General features: G+C 36.5%; 1 protein-coding gene and 1 pseudogene across 1 annotated transcript in view; both read left to right on the top strand.

Moving 5' to 3' along the window:
- The window catches only part of PHACTR2 (phosphatase and actin regulator 2), a 224,887-nt gene that overhangs the window by 188,718 nt on the left and 16,552 nt on the right, over nucleotides 1-19,617 (top strand). Inside the window, exons 9-11 of the mRNA XM_023528333.1 lie at nucleotides 4,807-4,868; nucleotides 7,137-7,274; nucleotides 17,761-17,837. Of these exons, the coding sequence (XP_023384101.1) occupies nucleotides 4,807-4,868; nucleotides 7,137-7,274; nucleotides 17,761-17,837 (277 nt within the window). The remainder of the gene's footprint in view (nucleotides 1-4,806; nucleotides 4,869-7,136; nucleotides 7,275-17,760; nucleotides 17,838-19,617) is intronic.
- Nucleotides 14,993-15,111, top strand: LOC111737198 (annotated as a pseudogene).

The raw sequence follows: 19,617 nt of genomic DNA, 5'->3' as shown, positions 1-19,617 counted from the left end.
ATGAAATATATTTCATGTATTCTTTCACCAAAGCATGAAATGAAATAAAATAAAATGCTCTAGTCTGCTTGCAAATACATGTCAAAGAAAAAAAACAGAGATTCCGCAAAGAAATAAATCAAACATTTCTAAAAGATGAATAATAATACAGATTGCTGCCAGGTTTAACAAATGACTGGATTTAAAACTATTATGGTAAAAAGAATTCTTCAATCCATTTCATTTTCCTTTGTTATGATAACTGTTTCCCTCTTGAGTTATTTATATTTTGTCAGTACTTATGCAATTCTCCATTCATTTTCCTACTTTATTTTCCCATTCTATATTTCCTTCTGTTTTCTTTGACTCTGCTTTTCACTCACCAGTCCAATCATATTAAAATTATTGAAGTTCATATATTAAAGCTATCAAATTAATGGAAACACAATTTGTCGTGCTGTAGTGTATCAATGTGGTCATTAACCACAGTGAATTAAGTAATGGATATTTTTAAATTGCGCCACTACAGTTTTATATATTATTAACCCAGTTTCAAAAAAGATTTTTGTTGTATGAAATATCAAAAAAGCTGTGATGGGCAGAGCTCCGGATAGTACTGTAATAGTCACGAGCCACTGGCATGCGGGAAATCTTTTTCAGCCAGGCTTTTAGAGTCAGCTTAGCCTGTCTGGATGATCCCTGTTCTCCAATCTGAGTTGTTTTCTTTACTGAAGGCAAGAAGGGTTTTAATAGCATATTTATACTACAGTTGCTATTACTAAGGCAACCCAAGAATGAGGACTGAACAGTGAGAGAAATTGCCAATCTATGGGATTTTTTTCTTGGAATGTTTTTTCTCTTTGTGTGTGTGTGTGTGTGTGTGTGTGTGTGTGTGTGAGAGAGAGAGAGAGAGAGAGAGAGCGCGCGCGCACGCATGAGCATATCTGGAATAGAGCCCAAGAAAGGACTTAAGTGACCGTCAATGTGTACAAGAGCCACTTTGTAGAGGGAAAAAGTCATGGCTACAAAAGAAAAAGATATTTTAGCTTTCTAAAATAGGATGGTAGCAACCTCTAATTTCGACAACAAAACAGAACCAAAAAGGTTCATGGCTTTTGATAATTGGTTCCTGGAAAATATCTATTGAATTAACTTGTAGATAAGCTCAAATGTATACCATAAGTTCCTAAGACACAGATTTTGTTGGATGCCTGATACAATACCTAGAAAAAAAGGAAGAGCAAATTCTGGGTAATCCTTTCCTGCTCCTGAGAAACAAAGAGTACTAAACCACATTGGTGTTTGGTTTTTTTGAGGAACTGTTTCATAGATCTAGAAATTTGTCACACGTTGATCTTAAGTGCTGTGTTGGCTTTTCTACTCCATTTTCCTGGAGGTTCAGGAAAGAGTGAGACGCCAAAGTCAACTTCAGATTTGACTTTAGCCTTATTTACTTCCTTTTCCGTTTGTTTAAGCATACTTTTTCTTGAAACAAAAGACACATTTCCAGTCTGGAGAAGCTGATAACTGGCTTATGATCTCCTGACATAATATTGTTTGGCTAAGGGAAGCAGAAAAGAGAACTGACGGAGGTCGTCCAGAGCATTCTGCAGAGCAGTGCCAGGGAGCTGAATGCCGTAGCTTATGACACTTTACTCAGGCCTCTTTGCCTCTGGGTTCTTCCACATAGATTGCTCTTGTTTGTTTGTGTGTTCATCGCCAGTTTTCATTCAAAAGCAACATGATTGTCTATTTGAAGAGAAGCCTATGTGTGACATGATGTGATTTTTAAGGACGCTTACTTTAATGAGGTTATTTTTTTCTTGACAAACTAAGGAAATTATTCACAGCATTAAATATTTAGCAATCCTCCAACCTAAGCCCATTGCTAGTTTAATAAACATAAGTCAGATGGCAGTCAATGCTAATAGCTTTAATTGGAGACCACAGGACAAATTTTATTTCTTAGTATCATTCCCAGTACCACAGCTTACTTGATTTGTTCCTATTTTAGTGCATCTAGCATTTTAAAATACATATTAAGTTATATTTAGCTATGCATTTTAGAACCAGTTTCTTAAAATTGTTAAAATAGAAAGCAAGTTTAGGAGCTTGAAAGGTCAGCTTTTGCTTATCAGGAAAAGTGATGTAGATGGAACATCTTTTTCAGGACAGGGATAAAAGATAAGGATCCTCTCATTCTATTTAGCTGTGACTATAATTCTAGCTATATCTTTTATAGGGCGAAAAATGTATTAGGCTATAGGATTTTGCTTGTATTTTTCCCCAACATTGTATTATGAAATGTTTATTATTAAGTTTTTAACCATAGAGAAAAGTTGAAAGAATATTACAGTAAACACCCATATATATCTACCATTTATATTCTACGATTATCATCTACTTTATCATATCTTGCTTTATCACATATCTGTTCATCCATTGATTCATTTTTTTGATGTATTTCAAAGTAGGTTTATAAATGTATTTTCATTTGTTAAAAACACCCATACAGAAACATGTAAAACAGCAAAAAGAGAAACTCACAGAAAATGTTTGGCCTTTTGAACCCCATTTTATCTGAATTGATGACTCAAGAACATAATACTCCAGTTACTGAAATTTCAGTGCCTTTTCTACTTCTTATAACTCATCCACCAAAAGCTCTGGACAACACTCTCAAGCTCAGCAGCGTTCCTGTAGTGCACACCCTGTTAAACCTCATGTATTGCTTGTGTGTTTATGGCAAATGCTTCCTGTGGCTATTCTGAAATATCCGCCCCTTCTCTGCTCTGATGAGAGTTACTGAGGGCAAGATTTGTCAATGAGCCATGTCACTTCCTTCGTGAACATTCTCCCAGTCTTTTTAAAGTGACCAGAAAAGTTTGCATCCGACTTCATAATTAGCCCTCTAATAAATCGCCCCCCCCGAAAAAAAGGAAAGAAACATTAAAAAAAAAACCTCTAAATTTTTTAAAACTAGTTTAAGATATAACCTTGACTCTTTGTAAGAGACTTTTCAGTGACTAACAAGAAGAGCAGTCACGTTGGCTTCCCTCCACCTTCTTCCTCCAATTTCTTTAAAAGTACAATTTCTAATGTGGAAAATGTAAGGAAGTCAGCTCCTGATGTTAAAAAAGAATTCCCAAATGGTAAAATTTGTTTATTTTGCTCCCCTAACTGCAGTTGGCCCTTCTTTTTTTAAAAACGTCACTGGCTGTCACTTAGATGTACAATATGCTTAATAAGGCAAAATTATCTAAGATTCTCATCAAGGAAATGACATTTTGTGTATTTCATGAAAACTGGAGAGTTTGTTAGCTTTGAGTCTATTAGATATCCAATTTTTTGTCTTTTAAAAGTACCTTTTAAATGTAACATAATCACTATATAGGAAAAATTGACTAAAATGTTTTAAGGATTGTATTTTTCTTCTTATTAATATCATCATCTAAGGCCTGACCTTGTAAAGCCCTAGTTTGACTCACAGGAACTACAAATTTGGTGTTTGTCTGTTATGTATCATTTACAATCCTTATCTAACTCATACAAGGTAATTATCTGACCCTAAGGGTATATTTTAAAGATGTCAAATGATACCTATATTATTTTCATAGGAAGAAATCTGAGTTATAACCAAATTTATTTGACACTCACAGGCACTTCATGAAAGCATACTAACTAGTCGTTTCTTCTTGCAGGATAATTTCAGTTTATGTTCACTTTTTGTCTCAATATTCAGACTGGTCATCCTCTTTCTTATGAATTAAGATTAGTATTTCAGAAGAATATACATACTTTCCCCATCCACATAAGAAAAATTAATAGAGATTTAGCATGTTCAACTAACAAATACAAATATTGCAATATTGCATGGTGATATTTTATTCATAATAAAATTAATCTTAGTGGTAAGAAGTTTGTTTGAATTTTAAAAATAAATACAATTATCTCTTCACCCTTTTGATTGAGACTTTATAGAGTGATTTTTCCTTCAATAGACTTCGTAACAGCACTTTCTAAAAGATGCTTTTTTGTAAGCATTGGTACCCAAAGAGTAAAATCTATGCTCACTTATCAGACAAATGATGAGCTACAGGAAGCGACAGAGAAGTTCATCAAATAAGCAACCATTAAAATTTGAAGGGGTGTTTATTACTTTTAAAATTCTGGACATTTTTCTCTTAGTCCCATCTGTTGGATGCCATTTATTTAAGTTGGCCATTAAATTGTACTACTTGGTAAAGGACCAAAAAAAGATAAGACTTTGGAAAGTCAAAGTCACAAGAAAATAAATCATCTCCATCAACAGCACAACATAACCCCATTCAGAACATTGTCATTGAAAGCAAAGTCCAAAGAAATGATTACATTCTGCTTCTATGAAAAGCAACTCAAACATGCATCACATGGTTCTAATTTGTTCTTTTGACATGTCTCAGATTTTCACATGAAGCCCAGATTCACAGTAAATTTTTACCTGCATTCTGATAAACTGTGCTTATAAGCCCATGAGACGATCAGCAGTGAAAGGCTTTCACCAAAATATGAGCATTATTGTGGTTTTTTCAGAATAGAATAAGAAGTCAGGAAGCAAAAAGGTTTACAACGAGTAAATAAACTAGTCCTGTAAGGAAAAATATCACACACACACACATTAATGATTGATCTTTTTGCAAAATCTTTTGAAACTTTTTAAGAATGTCGGTGGAGTGTTCGATCAATATCTGTTAGAGTCAAATAATTATGGCCTGATCTACTTTTCTAATTATAAAATTATTTGTAGTAACAAAGTGTTCATGCCTCCTCCCCCCCATTAATAAACAGAAAAGAATGAAGAAGAAGAACAAGAAGCAAAAATGGAACTTAAACGCAGACTCAGCAGAAAGGTGACGAAACTGTGACTGTTAATGATCATGTGTGTTTTGAGATACACTTCATTTTTTAACTGTGAATTAGCTCTCTACATGTAAATCTTGTATTTAGGAATAATATTATTTCTATTAGTCTACTAACTGATCATAGACATTAAAATCAGTGTAAATTATGTTTATGTTTATAGTTGCATGATATGTTAATTTCGGTGTTAACAATCAAAAGTTTTTAAGTGCATTTAATGTTTGTGAATGTAACATATAATCTGTGTGAAAACATTTTTAAGAGCAAAAAGAAACAAAAAAAATCACACAGATTTCTTCCATTCAGAGATAACCATTATTAACATTTCCGTGTTTAGTTTTAAAAAATGCTAACACTTTCAGTGAATGTAGTCTTGGATATATCAAATAAATATTTTGTTACTATTTGCCACTATTCCATATCGGAGCTGGGCGAGTAATTTTTTTAAGTGAACTTGGTCATCCAGCCTGCCTACTGCAGTGTTACACAAATTGACAAATGGCTCACTTCAGACAGTTGTTTCCACACATTTGTGAAAATAGAAATCTGATACCAGGGCTATTGCTTTTTCCTGTAAATGTTAAAATAGTGATAGTCTTTGGAAAAACTACCAGTTTATATTTCATTATAAATTTTTGTTCAGTAATTCTTCAGGTATACCTTTCACACCTGGATAAGGCAGGATGAGTAAAGTATGACATCTGCAGTGAAGTGTGTGACCTGGCCCACATTTATCTGGGCTGGCTTGAGAGTCCACAGCAAAAGCATTCTAAGAGAGATAGAAGAAGAGCTCCCTGCCATAGGCGCGGGACAGCCCACGCCACTAATAGCTACCCTGTGACTGGCATAGTCCTGAAGAGCAAGACTGGATGACGAGTTTCTGACCTGTGTAGCCACCAGTCACTTGCCTTTTGGGCAGTCCCCAGAGGCAAGGGTTTCTCTTCCTCCTTAACCCTACCTGCCCTGGAGAGGTAGTAAGAAGCTACCAGTATAGATTGGACAGGAACTGAGAGTGTAACAGAACCACTTAGAGTATTCCTTTGTTTGTCCAGTGCCTACCAGGACTTTGTGAAGCAAGAAGGCACTGCAGTTGCCATATCCCAGCCCAGGGGGGCTCAGGGTATAGTGCCAGGCCTTCTAAGAGTCTTCAAAAGCCTTAAATGTTAGAACATTGACTTAGTTCAGCCTCTGGTTTTATTTAAGAGGAAACTGAGGCCCAGGAAATGGTGTGTTTTTAACCAGGAAAATATTTTTTGTGATTGTGCTTAATTTTCCCCAAAGTTGAGGCTATGCAAATAAAACACACCTCCAAGAAAATGGACCCCATGGGTAAAACAGAGGCCTGGGTCTACCTGTCTGACAATACTGAGACATCTCCCAACTCAGAAGAGCCACAAACCTCGATAACGAAGAGTAGGTGATGCCTGCCAACCCGGGGCTGTGTTTCTTTAGTCTCTCAGAACCATCTCTGTCTCATTCTTGGGCTTGAGAAAGGACCAAGAGAGAAAAGCAAATACATACACAGCTGGGTAGATTAAATGTAACTGTAAAACTGAATTTGACAAAGACAACAGGAGGAATCCACATTATTAGAAGTATCTTAAAGACGACAGCTGATTTTAAGTTTTAGGGCCCCTGAAGTGCTGTTCTCCAGCAAGTCCCCACTCCTTATTCCTGCACATCAGCTTTTCTGGCCAAGGGTAAATGTCAACCTGGGCCTGGATCCTTTGCCTCTCATGGAAGACCACCATAGGCATACCCTTCACTGGATCATTTCTTTGTCATATGTTGGTGCATTTCTGAATAGACAAGTTTAGTAAAATAGGAGCTAAGATTATTATTCTCGTTTCTACAAGTTGCAGGCTTTTTGTCTTGATAATTCAATCCTCAAAACAGCCATCCTATATTTGGATTTCTATTGTGTCTGTGTCGCTTCATGTTCCCTATGTCAGGGATGACAGGCACCTTTATCACAACAGGCAAGTTGAGGAAAATAGCATAATACAGATGGTTGCTAAAGACTGTGACCTATCTAACAATGATGATTTTTATAGTCTCAAAATTAGGGCACACCGCTTTCTAGTTCTCATTAGAAACTCCCAAGATGCTGCTGCCTTTTCCGCATTCTTTTTTTTTTTTTTCGATATCTGAAAGTGACCTTATTTCACTATCACTTTGAAGCTCTCTATAGAAGACTAGCCACCCTGAAGCTGTAAATGGTTTACTGAACTCACCCCTCTGTCCCTTTTCTCCTGCAGCTCAGCCTGAGACCCACAGTGGCAGAGCTACAAGCTCGAAGGATCCTGCGGTTTAATGAGTACGTAGAAGTCACCGATTCTCCCGACTATGATCGCCGGGCAGACAAGCCCTGGGCCAGGTTGACGCCTGCAGACAAGGCAAGAACTCTAGTAGCTTTAGCCATGACCTGATTTACTTATGATTTTATTGCTTTTCTAAAAGCCCCAATCCTCACCTATCCCCAGCCAGTCATCCTAGGAGACTAGATATTAGCAAATATCCCAATAATTTTTTGACTTTGATTACTTATGTGATAGATTTAGTAATATCGATGTAGTTCTTTGAACTAAGTCTCTGGAGAAAACTAGTTCTTGTAACCATGTAACCTGCCTGTATTCAAACCTGAATTTTGTTTTGGGGGTGTAGGGGGAGTGAGAGCAAGCCTTTCCCATAGCCATGATTTATCCTTACTCTTAGAAAATATAACTTATACTCAGTTATTATTTTAAAGGGATGTAACAGTGGGAAAGGTATTGATCTATGACAAGACCGGTGCACATTTTCTATAAATGGTCAGAGAATAAATATTTTGGGCTTCATGGGCCATGGAGTCTTTGTTGCAATGGCTCAGGTCTGCCATTGTAGCATGAAAGCAGCCAGAAATAACATGTAAGTAAGTAGATGTGTATGTGTTCCAATAAAAACTTTATTTAGAAAAATAGATGGTGGGTCAAATTTGGCCTGCAGGGGGCATGGTTTTCCAACTTCTAATCTATATCATGGCTTACAGTTCAGAAAAACTGAAATATTTAGAGGATTCTATCATGGAGAAAGACTAGTTATTTTATGGGTACTATCATTCTATAGCCAAAGAATTTTGCCAACTATGTTTTTAAATTCTTCACTTTAAGATTTTCCTCATATCCCAAAAAATGATTTCTAATTTTTATCTCTAAGCAAAATTTGATATTGAATAAACACACATCACACCCAGTCTGAATGCTAGAACTAGATATTTAATTATACTCTGTGCTGACTGACACTTTTTAATAGGAGGCTTCATTCTGTAAAGCACCTACTATGTATGATGTCTTATTTTCTGTGTAAAGCATATCTCTTTTCATTTATTTGTGTGCATTTCAATTTCTTTCATTAATGCCTTATAATGTTCAATGTGCAGGTCTTTCACTTCCTTGGTTAAATGTATTCCTAGGTATTTTTTTCTTTTTTTTTTTTTTCACTCCATAATTCCAGTAGCGTTTTTTTAAATTTATTTATTTAAATTGGTTTCAAGTGTACAGTACATTGTTTTTATAAATTTCTCCTTCTGCTAGTTCATTATCAGTGTACAGAAACACAACAGATTTTTGTGTATTGATTTTGAATCCTACAACTTTGCTGAATTTATTTGTTAGTTCAGTTTTTTGATGGATCTTTAAGGTTTCCTATATGTTATATCAGGTTATCTGAAAATAGTGACAGTTTTGCTTCTTCCTTTCCAGTTTGAGTGCCTTTCTTTCTTTTTCTTGCCTAATTGCTCGGGCTAAGAATTCCAGTACTATGTTGAACAAGAGTGGTGAGAGTGGGCATCCTTGTCTTGTTCTTGATCTTAGAGGAAAAGCTTCCAGCTTTTCGCCCTTGAATATGATGTTAGCCGTGATTTTGTCTTCTATGACCTTTATTATGTTGTGGTACGTTCCCTCTATACTCAAATCTGGTAACTACAGATATGATCTCTTTTGGCATGAGGTTCTTTTTTTTTTTTTTCTTTTTTTAGATTCCACATTTAAATAAGATCATATTGTACTTGTTTTTCTCTGTCTGACTTATTAAATTTAGCACAGTGCCCTTAAGGCATGGATTTTGTTTGTTTAAAAAAAATTTTCCCATACCAAAGTCATAAATGTATTCCCTAATTCTGTTTCCTAAAATGTTTATAGTTTTGCTTTTATATTTAAGTTCTTCATTTACCTAGAATTGATATTTTGAGAAGGTATGAGATATGCCTTTAGCTTAGTTGATCGTCCTTGGTATATGTTTGTTTTCTATGTTGCTCTTTGCTCTTTTATCTTTTTCCTTCCAATTTTTTTAACTTTATTTGGCTGTTCTTTTCTAACATAAGATGGACTCTCTAGATCAGCCGTCCCCAACGTTTTTGGCACCAGGGACTGGTTCTCTTATGAGAATCTAATGCCTGATGATCTGAGGTGGAGCTGAGGCTGTGACGCTAGCTAGCACTGGGGAGTGGCTGCGAAAACACAGATGAAGATTCGCTCATTCTCCAGCCACTCACCTCCTGCTGTGCAGCCCGTTTCTAACAGGCCGAGGAACAGTACCATTTCATGGCCAGGGTGAGGAGGTGGGGGAGGGGGTTTGGGGACCCCAGCTCTAGGTCATTAATTTTCATCCTTTCTTATTTTCTAATGTAAGCACTAGAGGCTTTAATGACCCTGTATGTCAGTAGTTCTCAATGTTAACTATAATTGCAGTCAGCAGGGGAGGTTTAAAAATTCTGATACCTAAGTCTCACCTCCAAAGATCCTGATTTAATTTGTTTGGAGTGTGACTTTAAGCACTGGGATTTTTACTGTTAATATGCTCAAAGATCAAGCTCATTAGTCTCGTTCAGATTTCTGTATCTTTACTCATTTATTTTTTTGTTTTGTGAGTTTTTGGTTTGTTGTTCATCTATTGGGTACCAAAAGAGAGATACGTTGAATCTCCCACTGCATTTATGGGTTTTTTCCTTCTCTTTATACTTCTGTTAATTTTGCTTCATATATTCTGAGATCATGTCAGTAGATGTATATATGTTTAGAATGATTACATGTACCCAATGAAATCTTTATTATGAGACTCTTTTAGGAAGTGCTTTTTGTTGTGAAGCCTGTTTTTATCTTACATTATTTTTAAACTAGATTATTAAGATGAGTTTTTTTAGACCACCTTAGTACTATGATTCAGGCTATAAACCCATTTGAGGGTAGACTTATTTAAATTCTCAGGGTAAATTTCCTCCTCTCTCCCTCACCTTCTAAGTACCAACATGCATATTTTTTTCCTGTACTTTGGGGGTCATAAATTTTAGTTCACCCTTATACTGAGGGCATGCCATATGAGCTCCACTTTATGGCTGGAAGATCATTTATTAGACTTTCCCTCTTGGGTGAGTTTCATCTCTGGTCTTCAGTATCTCACCAGGCTATGAAAATGACGGCTTGAAGTCACCAGATTTAACACAACAGATGCTCTCAGGGTCAAGGCCAGTTTCAGTGCTCTGCTTACCTTATTTCTCAGGGCTTCATCTTCATTTATTCCTTTTCATTAAAGTATTCTTCTTTTACCAGCCAATCAGTACATTTAAGATGATTTTTAAGTGTAATTTTCAGCATTTTAGTTACTATTAAATAGAAGAACTAGTCAAGGCACCTGGTTTGCCGTTTTGCAAGAAATAGCATACACCTTTACACAGGTTTTCTTCTGTCATCCTTTCCTTTCAATTGTAGGCTTTCGGTCGCACACCTCTCATTTACTGACTCCTAGTCTACCCTATTCCAGTCACCATTTCTGTGCAATGAACCATTCCAAAACTTAGTGGCTGAAAACAACTGTTTTGTTATATCTAACCAATTTTATAGATTGGGGGTTTAGTCAGGGCACAGGTAGATGATTCTTCTGCCCTTCATGGGTTGACTGAGGTTACTCAGTGTTACTCAGCTGACAAATGGGCTGCTGGGGAGAGTCTGAGATGGCTTCTTCCCATGGCTTGTGTCTTGGTGAGGATGGCTCAGAGGCTGGACTTAGCTGGGGCTATCTATGAAAGTACCTACACATGGCTTCTTCAGCATGGTGGCCTCGGAGTTCTTTCTCAAGACAAGTGCCCCATGAGAACCAGGTAAAAGCTGCATGACCTTTTCTGACCCAGCTTTGAAAAGTACCAAACCTCTCACTTCTACCACATTCTGTTAGTTACAGGCAGGTCAGAGGGTCAGCCCAGCATCAGGGAGGGGAATTAGCCTCCACCTCTGGATGGAGCATGGCAAAGTCATGTTGTGAGCTAGACTTATTATTGCTGCCATCTTTGGAAAATACAATTTGCCACACCCACCATTCTCAGCTATCTTGTTATGCAAATGTCGAACTTCAGAAAGGCAGGTATGAGGTAGCCAAGTAAATGAGTAAAAGTCACAGTAAGTAACAAAATGTACAAGTAGTGAGAGTCTAAATGATTAACCACTCTCATATGGAAACTAAATTTTCACTACCCTAAAACTAGTCCTTTCTAACTCTTGTCTGTTGTTAGAAGGTAAAGCTTGTCCATCTCTAGCTATAACAGAGAGGATTTTTCTTTTAATTTTATGTTCAAACAAAAATAGATTCTTGTGCTGGATTTCTAGGCTGCAGGGGAGAAGTGTGTGGTCACATTTTCTTTTGCAGACTTCATGTCCAGAAATATTTTGAAGGCACGTGAATTTCTTCATCTTCCCCGCAGGTCAAACCTTGAGCCCCAGAGCACAGGCAGAGCCCCTCTCTATTGAAATATGAGGCTCATTTTCTCTTGAGACTTTTTAAGCTCTAAAGAACAGCATTTTTAGAACTGGATTTGTTTTGTGGTATTTTTTTACCTTTTGAAGAAAAATAAGAATAATTTCTTTTAGACTAAAAAAAATGTATTTCTTTAAGATAGAAAATAGAAAAATGCAACAATTTAAAGTACTATTAATGGGTAGTTGTATATACACAAGTGACACATGTTCATTGGCAAAAATCAGAATATTCAAAAATGCAGAAAGAAAAAATAAGAATTGTAATATGTATCAATGCATTGGATTTTTAAGAATTTCTAAAAATAGTTTTCTACCAAACACTGAAAAAATAGTTTCTTTTAGATGTTAAAAAATGAGTATAATGAAAACTTACTTATTACCCATAGATACTAAAATTATTAATGATCTTAATGTATATTTTATTTTAGAATGAAAATAGCATGCACTAACTATCATTATAAGAAGGATTTCTGTTTTTCTGTTGTTTACCTTAAAATGAAACATTTCATAATTTATATTGATAAGATTCAAAGTACGTAATATATTTTATTCAACACGTTAATTGGTATAAAAATCTGCGATTTAACTTTCGTAGTAGAAAGTTTTATTCTTTTAGCTTTTGAACTATATATTCCATTAAAAAAAATATCGAAAGTAAATATTTCCACCTCTGTTCTCAAACAGTGAACTTCCTGCCAGCCTCAATGAGCCATCCTTTCTCTCTCTTTTCTTAGTATTATTTTCTTAGCCCCACTAAGACACCTTGTTGCATTTTAAAAAGTGTGAACTTCAGCCATAAAGAAAAAGATAAGTAGCCAATCAGTCAATAATCAATCAATGTCCATTCCATGGAAACACTGTGCTGGTGCTGCTGGGAATCACACAGATCTCATAGCCTTATTAAACTTTCTAAATTGGGAAAGAGAAATAGTGATAGAAAGGTCTTATTCATTGTGAATTTGATTGAGCTTAATTCACCTTTAAAATAGATTTTTTAGTTTTAGAAGGTGTGCGCTTGGGTGGAGCACTAGAAACAGATACACATATGGTAAGATATAGATGCCCTGTCTGTGTCTGTGCTGAAGTAGAGAAAGAGCCCTAAGTTGACAGGTAGAGCTAGAGAAGGCATCAACTTGGCCTGGAGACTGAGGCTCACACTGCAGTTGCCATCTCCCTGGGGTAGGCTGTAGCTCCATGGTAGAGTAGAGGGTAGGCTTTGGAGCTGGTACATATGGATTTGATTCCAGACTTAGCCACTAGGTAGTTATTTGATCTTGGCCAAGTCCTTTAACTAGAATTTCCACACTAGGGTAGGGTCAGATACCTATCTTGAGAATTAGGTGGAGTATCTAGAGTTCCAGCTCTAATAGTAGCTCTTACCTGTCTTACATTCATGATCAGACTTGATACTCTAAGCTTTGTTCTCCATCGGTGACATTCTCACTATTCATTCATTCAATGTACAATCTAGTCTAAAATTATCCAGTGAGAGAATCCAGAATTTTGAGATGATACGTGGAGTTATCCAACAGGTTTCTCAGTAATCAGTAATTAAAAACCTTACAGTATATTAAATATTATCCTAGATAAACTGGTCATAGAGATGAATAGAATATTTTAACCTGTCAGGAACACACTAGCTAAACGGGTCCCAGAAAAGACTGAAATTTTAATTATAAAGGAAGATATTTTTTGGCCTGTTTGTGGTTGCCCTGGCAGCAGAACACATTTACCCATGACATTGAGCTAGACGAATAGTCAGGAATTCCCTCTGAGTTCCATATCAGATTGTTATCAAAGAAACAAACAAAGACATCAAAATGATGGGAATTCTAATTAATCCTGGCTTCATAGCTCGTGTTATTTGAGAAGGCAACAGAGACCGTATTTTCAACAAATTGCCTGTTGCTTCCGGCCAGGCTGACTCCTGAGCTGGCTGGGAACGATTAAACAGACCTTCTGACACCACTCGTCAATTTTAAATTTAGTTTCAGTCCTTTTTGTTTCCCTTCTCCTCTCTGTAATTCTCATAATACCAAAAAAATATTACATATTTGGTGTCAGTGTTATCTCCTCAGGGCTTGTTTTGTTTCAGTTCTAGAAATACTTAATTTCAGCTCAGTTACTTCCCATTGCGGCTCCAACCCAACATGGTTAAGGCTCCAGTGCCACGTCAACCTGCCTCTTTCTATCCCATATCCTACAGTTACATGAATAGTTATTAGGCCTAAAATCTGGTCTTCTTTGTATAGAAAAGAGTTAAAATTATTGTGCATGTATTTATTTCACTAACATAAAGGGTCTTAACTATTTTTTTTTCTCTCTCATAACACTCCCAGAAAACCTTCTCTTTACATAGTAAGAAAGTAATTCTTGGAATAAAAGTGTAGTCATTTTTCAGTGAACTTTTAAAATTAGTATTGCAATTCCTTAACCGCATACATTTACATCTTGCTGATATATTTTTTCAAGCAACTAGTTCCTATAATTTCACATCACGTTTATTGCCTGTAACTGACTTGTCATTTCTCTTTTCAAACCAGCTCTTAGAGATCTGAGCCAATTATCTGATGATTTAGGCTCTGAAGCTCATTTTATTAGAAAGAGTGGAGGACTTGAAGTAAGAAAACCTGTGCATAAGTCCCATCTTTGTACTTTAATGTCCATTTGATATCTAGCAAGTCATTTGAACTCCATATTACTATATGTGAGATGAAAGTCTTGAAATCGCATCCAGGTTATCAACCGCTTTGTAACAAACCACTCCAAAACTTAATGACTTAAAACAACCCTCTTGTTTTGCTCACAATTTTGTGAGTTAGGAATCCAAGAGGAGATCAGCTGGTCGGTTTGTTTCTGATCTACATGGCATCAAGTAAGGTGCCTGGGATTAGAGAATCTACTTCTAAAATGGCTTCTTCACTAACTCATCTTTGCCTTGTTGCCTCCTTGGCTGCTCTCTGTATCCACATGGCATCCCATCCTCCAGCACCTCTGCTTGTACCTTAGGTTTCTTATAGTGTGGTTTCCTGAGAGTAGGTGTATTTTTGACATGGCAGCTGGCTTCCAAGAAGAAGGAAGCAAAAGATGCTAGGCCAGTTAAGGGCTATATCCCAGACTGTCACAGCCTCACTTCAGCTGTGTTCTGTTATTCAAAGCAATCACAGAACTCACCCAGATCCAAGGCCAGGGAGAGAGACGCCACCTCTTGGCGAGAGAATGGCAAGGTCACATGGCAGATGAGCATGTGGGATACGCCTGTAAATATTGAACTGGCTCTCTTGGAAAAAGTGTATGCATTGTAAATGTTATTAAATATGAAGGATGTAATTTACGGCCGTGCTACCCTGAACACACCTGATCCTGTCTGATCTCGGAAGCTAAGCAGGGTCGGGCCTGGTTAGTACTTGGATGGGAGACCACCTAGGAAGACCAGGTACTGTAGGTGTAAAAAAAAAAAAAAAAAAAAAAAAAATGAATGAATTAATGAACGAATGAATGAATGAATATGAAGGACGTGTAGCACACAATTTACAATTAAAAATAAACTATATAATACTCTTTTTTGTAGATTCCATTTCCCAACTGATTCTCAAAGAATGCTTTCATTGATTTTTGCCACAATCTTAGATCAATCAGTAGCCAAGCTACTATTAAGGACTTTGCCTTATTTGTCTTTGAGTCTTCTTTTGTGACATTAGTTGTTGTACATAGTAGACTCTCTATAAATAAAAATGCGAGAATTGTTAGCCACAGTCACAAACTAAAATTTAATTCATTTTTTTCAAAAGCCTCAGAATAATGACATTTTATTGAATATTTACAGTGTACAAAGCACTTTCAAATATGTACTTAATTGATTCTTATAATGTTGTGAGGAATTTTCATCCCCATTTTCCCGAAGGAAAACAGGTTTTGGAGCAAAGTAACTCACTGGGGGTAGCACTGCTGCCGAAGGCATAGGTAAGACTAAGACTAGGATCTATGACTTCTGACGCTAAGTGGACCACTTTCCATTTGCTCTGCTGAAACCTTACATTCAGAGGAGAAATTTAAAATGAACATAGATTTGTACTTCTTTAACCCTTCACTGCTTTCTCCCAGCCTCCCACCCTCCTCCCCTCTGGCCATCACCCAACTGTCCTCTATATTTGTGGTCTGTTTTCGATTCATTTTTCTTTCTGTTCCTTAGATTCTGCATATCGGTGAAATCATATGGTATTTATTTTTCTTTGACTTATTTCGTTCAGCATAATCACCTCTAGGTCATTCCATGTCATTTCGTTGCAAATGATAGGATTTCATTTTTTTGTGGCTGAGTAATACTCCATTGTATATATGAACCATAACTTCTTTATACAATATCTGTTGATGGGCATTAGGTTGCTTCCATATCTTGGCTATTGTAAATAGTGCTGCCATGAACATAGGGGTGCATAGATCTTTGCAAATTATTGTTTTGGTTTTCTTTGGGTAAATACCCAGAAATGCAATTGCTGGTTCAAAAAGTAGGTCCATTTTTAGCCTTTTGAGAAACCTCCAGACTGTTTTCCATAGCAGATGTACCGATTTGCAGTTCCACCAACAGTGGGTGAGAGGGTCAGCGGATGGGGAGCACAACATAGAGAATGCAGACAGCAGTAAGGTAATGGCTCTGTGTAGAGCCAGAGGGAAGATAGAGTAATCAGGGGGATTGTTTCGTAAACTATATAAATGTCTAACCAATGTACTGTATACTTGAAACTAATTTAAAAAATAAGAAAAATAAAATCAAATGAACACAGAGATAGGATTCTCTGCCATAATCCATGTTAAAAAACTCCTTTCAAGGAAGGCTTTTTGATAAATGTTAATCGGAAATTGCATAGAGCATCTTTGCAATTTCAGCTCCTGGTTCTAGGTACCAATTTGTACAGTGATTTAAAAAACATGTCCTCATTGTTGATCTCACTGGTGCGGCAAGATGTATAGTCTTAATGCAGGGAACTCGGGTCCGCAGACATCCCTCTTCTTGCTTCACCTCTTCCAAAAATCAGTAGCAAGAATTATTGCCACAGTTCCCAGCTACAGGCTCCCCATAGAAGCTACAGGGACTGAGGAATTATATGAAGAGATAAGGCAATCTGTGACAATGGGATTTAAAGATAACGTTGAAAGGAGCATTGGGAGAAAAACTTGTGTATTGCAGAGTGACAGGTATTAAGGAAGAAAGCCAGAGAGGCCTCAGGGCTTTCCTCTTTTTCCTTTTCTAGTATTTATTATCTTCCCTCTACAAAGTAGATTTTCATATCTCTCAGTGAAGTAATTCTGTGTGGTTTGTAATGTCATTCTGTGTTTTGGCTGCAGAGTCCATTTTTCAAAGAGATTATGGAGCTGTTTTTATTTGTATTTTTAAATTTATATGAAGAAATCATTTTTCGTAGAAAAATTAGGAAATAAAGATAAACACAAAGTTGAAACAAAAAACCATCCATTGTCTAGCCACTATAGTTAATAAATAATAACTAATGTTAACATTTGATGAGTATCTCAGTTTTACAACCTGTAGGGCATAAGTATCTCTTCAAACCCCAGCACTTACATGGCATGCTTTATGTGTTTGTTAAATAATAAGTGACGGCATTTTTTTTTGAGTGCCTTTAAGTGCTGTGCTGGAATTTTAATTCTAATTGTCTTAAGTTTCATTATTAAAGACTGAATAGCAACTGCCTTCTCTAATGCTCTGTGGCAGCTAGTCAGAGCCATGTCACTATGGATGGTATAACTGCAGAACTTTAATAGGAAAATGATATTGTTGCTCAGAAAATCTCATGACCTGCACTATCTTTGTGGTCATCAAGGGTAGGGGATGTGTGTGACTCATCAGTTGGACCCCTGGCGCCTCTCTGCCTTGTCATCAACAACTTGAAGGTAATCCATCCTAGTTCTAGTTTGGCTATAGCATGATATTACATTTATCGTAACTTTACCTAGTAGAAATTAGAAATGCCTTTTTCCAAGAAATTCCTTAAGAGAGGGTCTGCTTTGTTGATGTGGAATATGCCAGGAAATATGTGACCTAAGTAACAATTCTGTTTATCTGTTTTCTCCTATGTAGGCAGCAATAAGAAAAGAACTAAATGAGTTTAAAAGCACAGAGATGGAAGTTCACGAAGAGAGTCGACAGTTTACAAGGTAGGTAGACAAAATACAGTTTAGGATATTAAAAATGATTAAGATGGTAAATTTTATGTCACACGTATTTTACCACAATTAAAAATTTTTTTAAAAAATACAGTTTAGGACAAAGTATGGTTACCAGAGAGGAAGTGGGGTTGGGGGAGAATGAAGAGGGTAAAGGGGGTCAAATATATGGTGATGGAAGGAGACTAGACTTTGGGTGGTGAGCACACAATGTGATTGATACACAAATGATGTATTTCAGAATTGTACACTTGTAATCTGTATAATGTTATTAACCGATATCATCCCAATAAATTTAATTTTTAAAATACAGTTTAGCATAATACCATCTAATGAACATTTCTAAAATTAAGTCTTTTCTTGTTTTCTTTCAAAGAAGTATGATTCATTCTAAAGGGCTATGTTCTGGTTCCTTTCTTAGTTTTATTTTCTGGGCCAGAAGACAAATTCCAGCATTATTTGTTCTGCTCTTAAAGAGACTCAGGTGAAGTTTTATTTCCAGAACAGATACTGGCGAAAGCCAGTGTAGGCACAAATGTGTCTGCTTTGGGCTCACAGTAGACATAATCTTAGGACACAAACTCAATTTTCAGAGGACATAACTTAGAATAGTAATCTAATTTTCACTGGTGCCACAGAAGATCACTATAATCCTACCATTTTTCCTCTCCCAGCACCTTTCTGTTTCACAGCCTGCTAAAACCAGAAGGACCCTGGGTGACCATGTAGTCTGACCCCACACTTCATAGGTGTTCTGTTTATTTCTATCTCACGGGTTTACGTGCTTTACATTTTATAACAGGTGTGTCCCTAAAGTTCTGCATGCCAATCAAATCTTTAAAAATAGAATTGTTAAAAAACATACCAGGACAGAGGATTATGTGTAGAAGACCATAGCAGGTCTTTCTGGAAAACAAATACTGATCCTCTAGCTTAGAAACAGCCTCTGTAAGGCAGCCATACATCACAGTGCTTCTGTTTCAGCAGTGGTTCGTGTTGATGGTGGTGTTCCCTACTGGGAAGCATGTCACATGATTAAAGGAGTAGTGGCATCACCTCATGATTTAATAGCAAACCCTCTTCCCTGCAATACACAGAGCCTGCATTGATCTGTAGTTATTGCTCCTGTAATAATGACTGGTATGCAGAAGAAACTCCCTTTTCGCCTAGGGGTATTTCTTATTTGTTTTGTTTCCTCCTATATCATGTTTATTTATAAATGCATGTATTGCTTTAAGACATCTTAAGTGTATAGATTTTTCTCTAGTCAAAAGGCTTCGTACTATTGTAATTTACTCTTGGACCCATCATATGCCAATATCAAGCCAGATCTATTTGTCTTCTCTTTTTCTCCCTTCTACTTCTGGGATCAGAAAAAGTTCATACTAATATCCGACCCCTTTGGTCACACTTCCCTCATAAAGTTGATAATCGTAAGGTGTCTGGGTATATATGGTGACATCAAGCTGGCTGGAACCTCGGGGCAACTGGGGCATGTGTTCGTGTCATTGAGTCTTGACCCGTGAGATGCACTCTCAACCCAGCCTTTCTCATTCAGGATAGTCTTACTTCTGCATAGCTTTCTTAGAAATCATAGTCTCTGGTTACCTCATTTTCATATGATCGCAGTATATGAAGAACAAATTATAATAAAAAATAATAAAAATTTTAAAATGCCTTTTTACGGAAGTTCTCATTTTATGAAAAGTAAACATTTTTACTGGACAAGGTTCTTTCTCTTCTGTTATGCATTACAAGGAAGTAAGAAGAA

The sequence above is a fragment of the Pteropus vampyrus genome, unplaced genomic scaffold, assembly GCF_000151845.1.
Source record: "Pteropus vampyrus isolate Shadow unplaced genomic scaffold, Pvam_2.0 Scaffold24, whole genome shotgun sequence".
NCBI classification, from domain to species: domain Eukaryota; kingdom Metazoa; phylum Chordata; class Mammalia; order Chiroptera; family Pteropodidae; genus Pteropus; species Pteropus vampyrus.
This window is presented reverse-complemented; position numbering and strand designations above follow the sequence as displayed.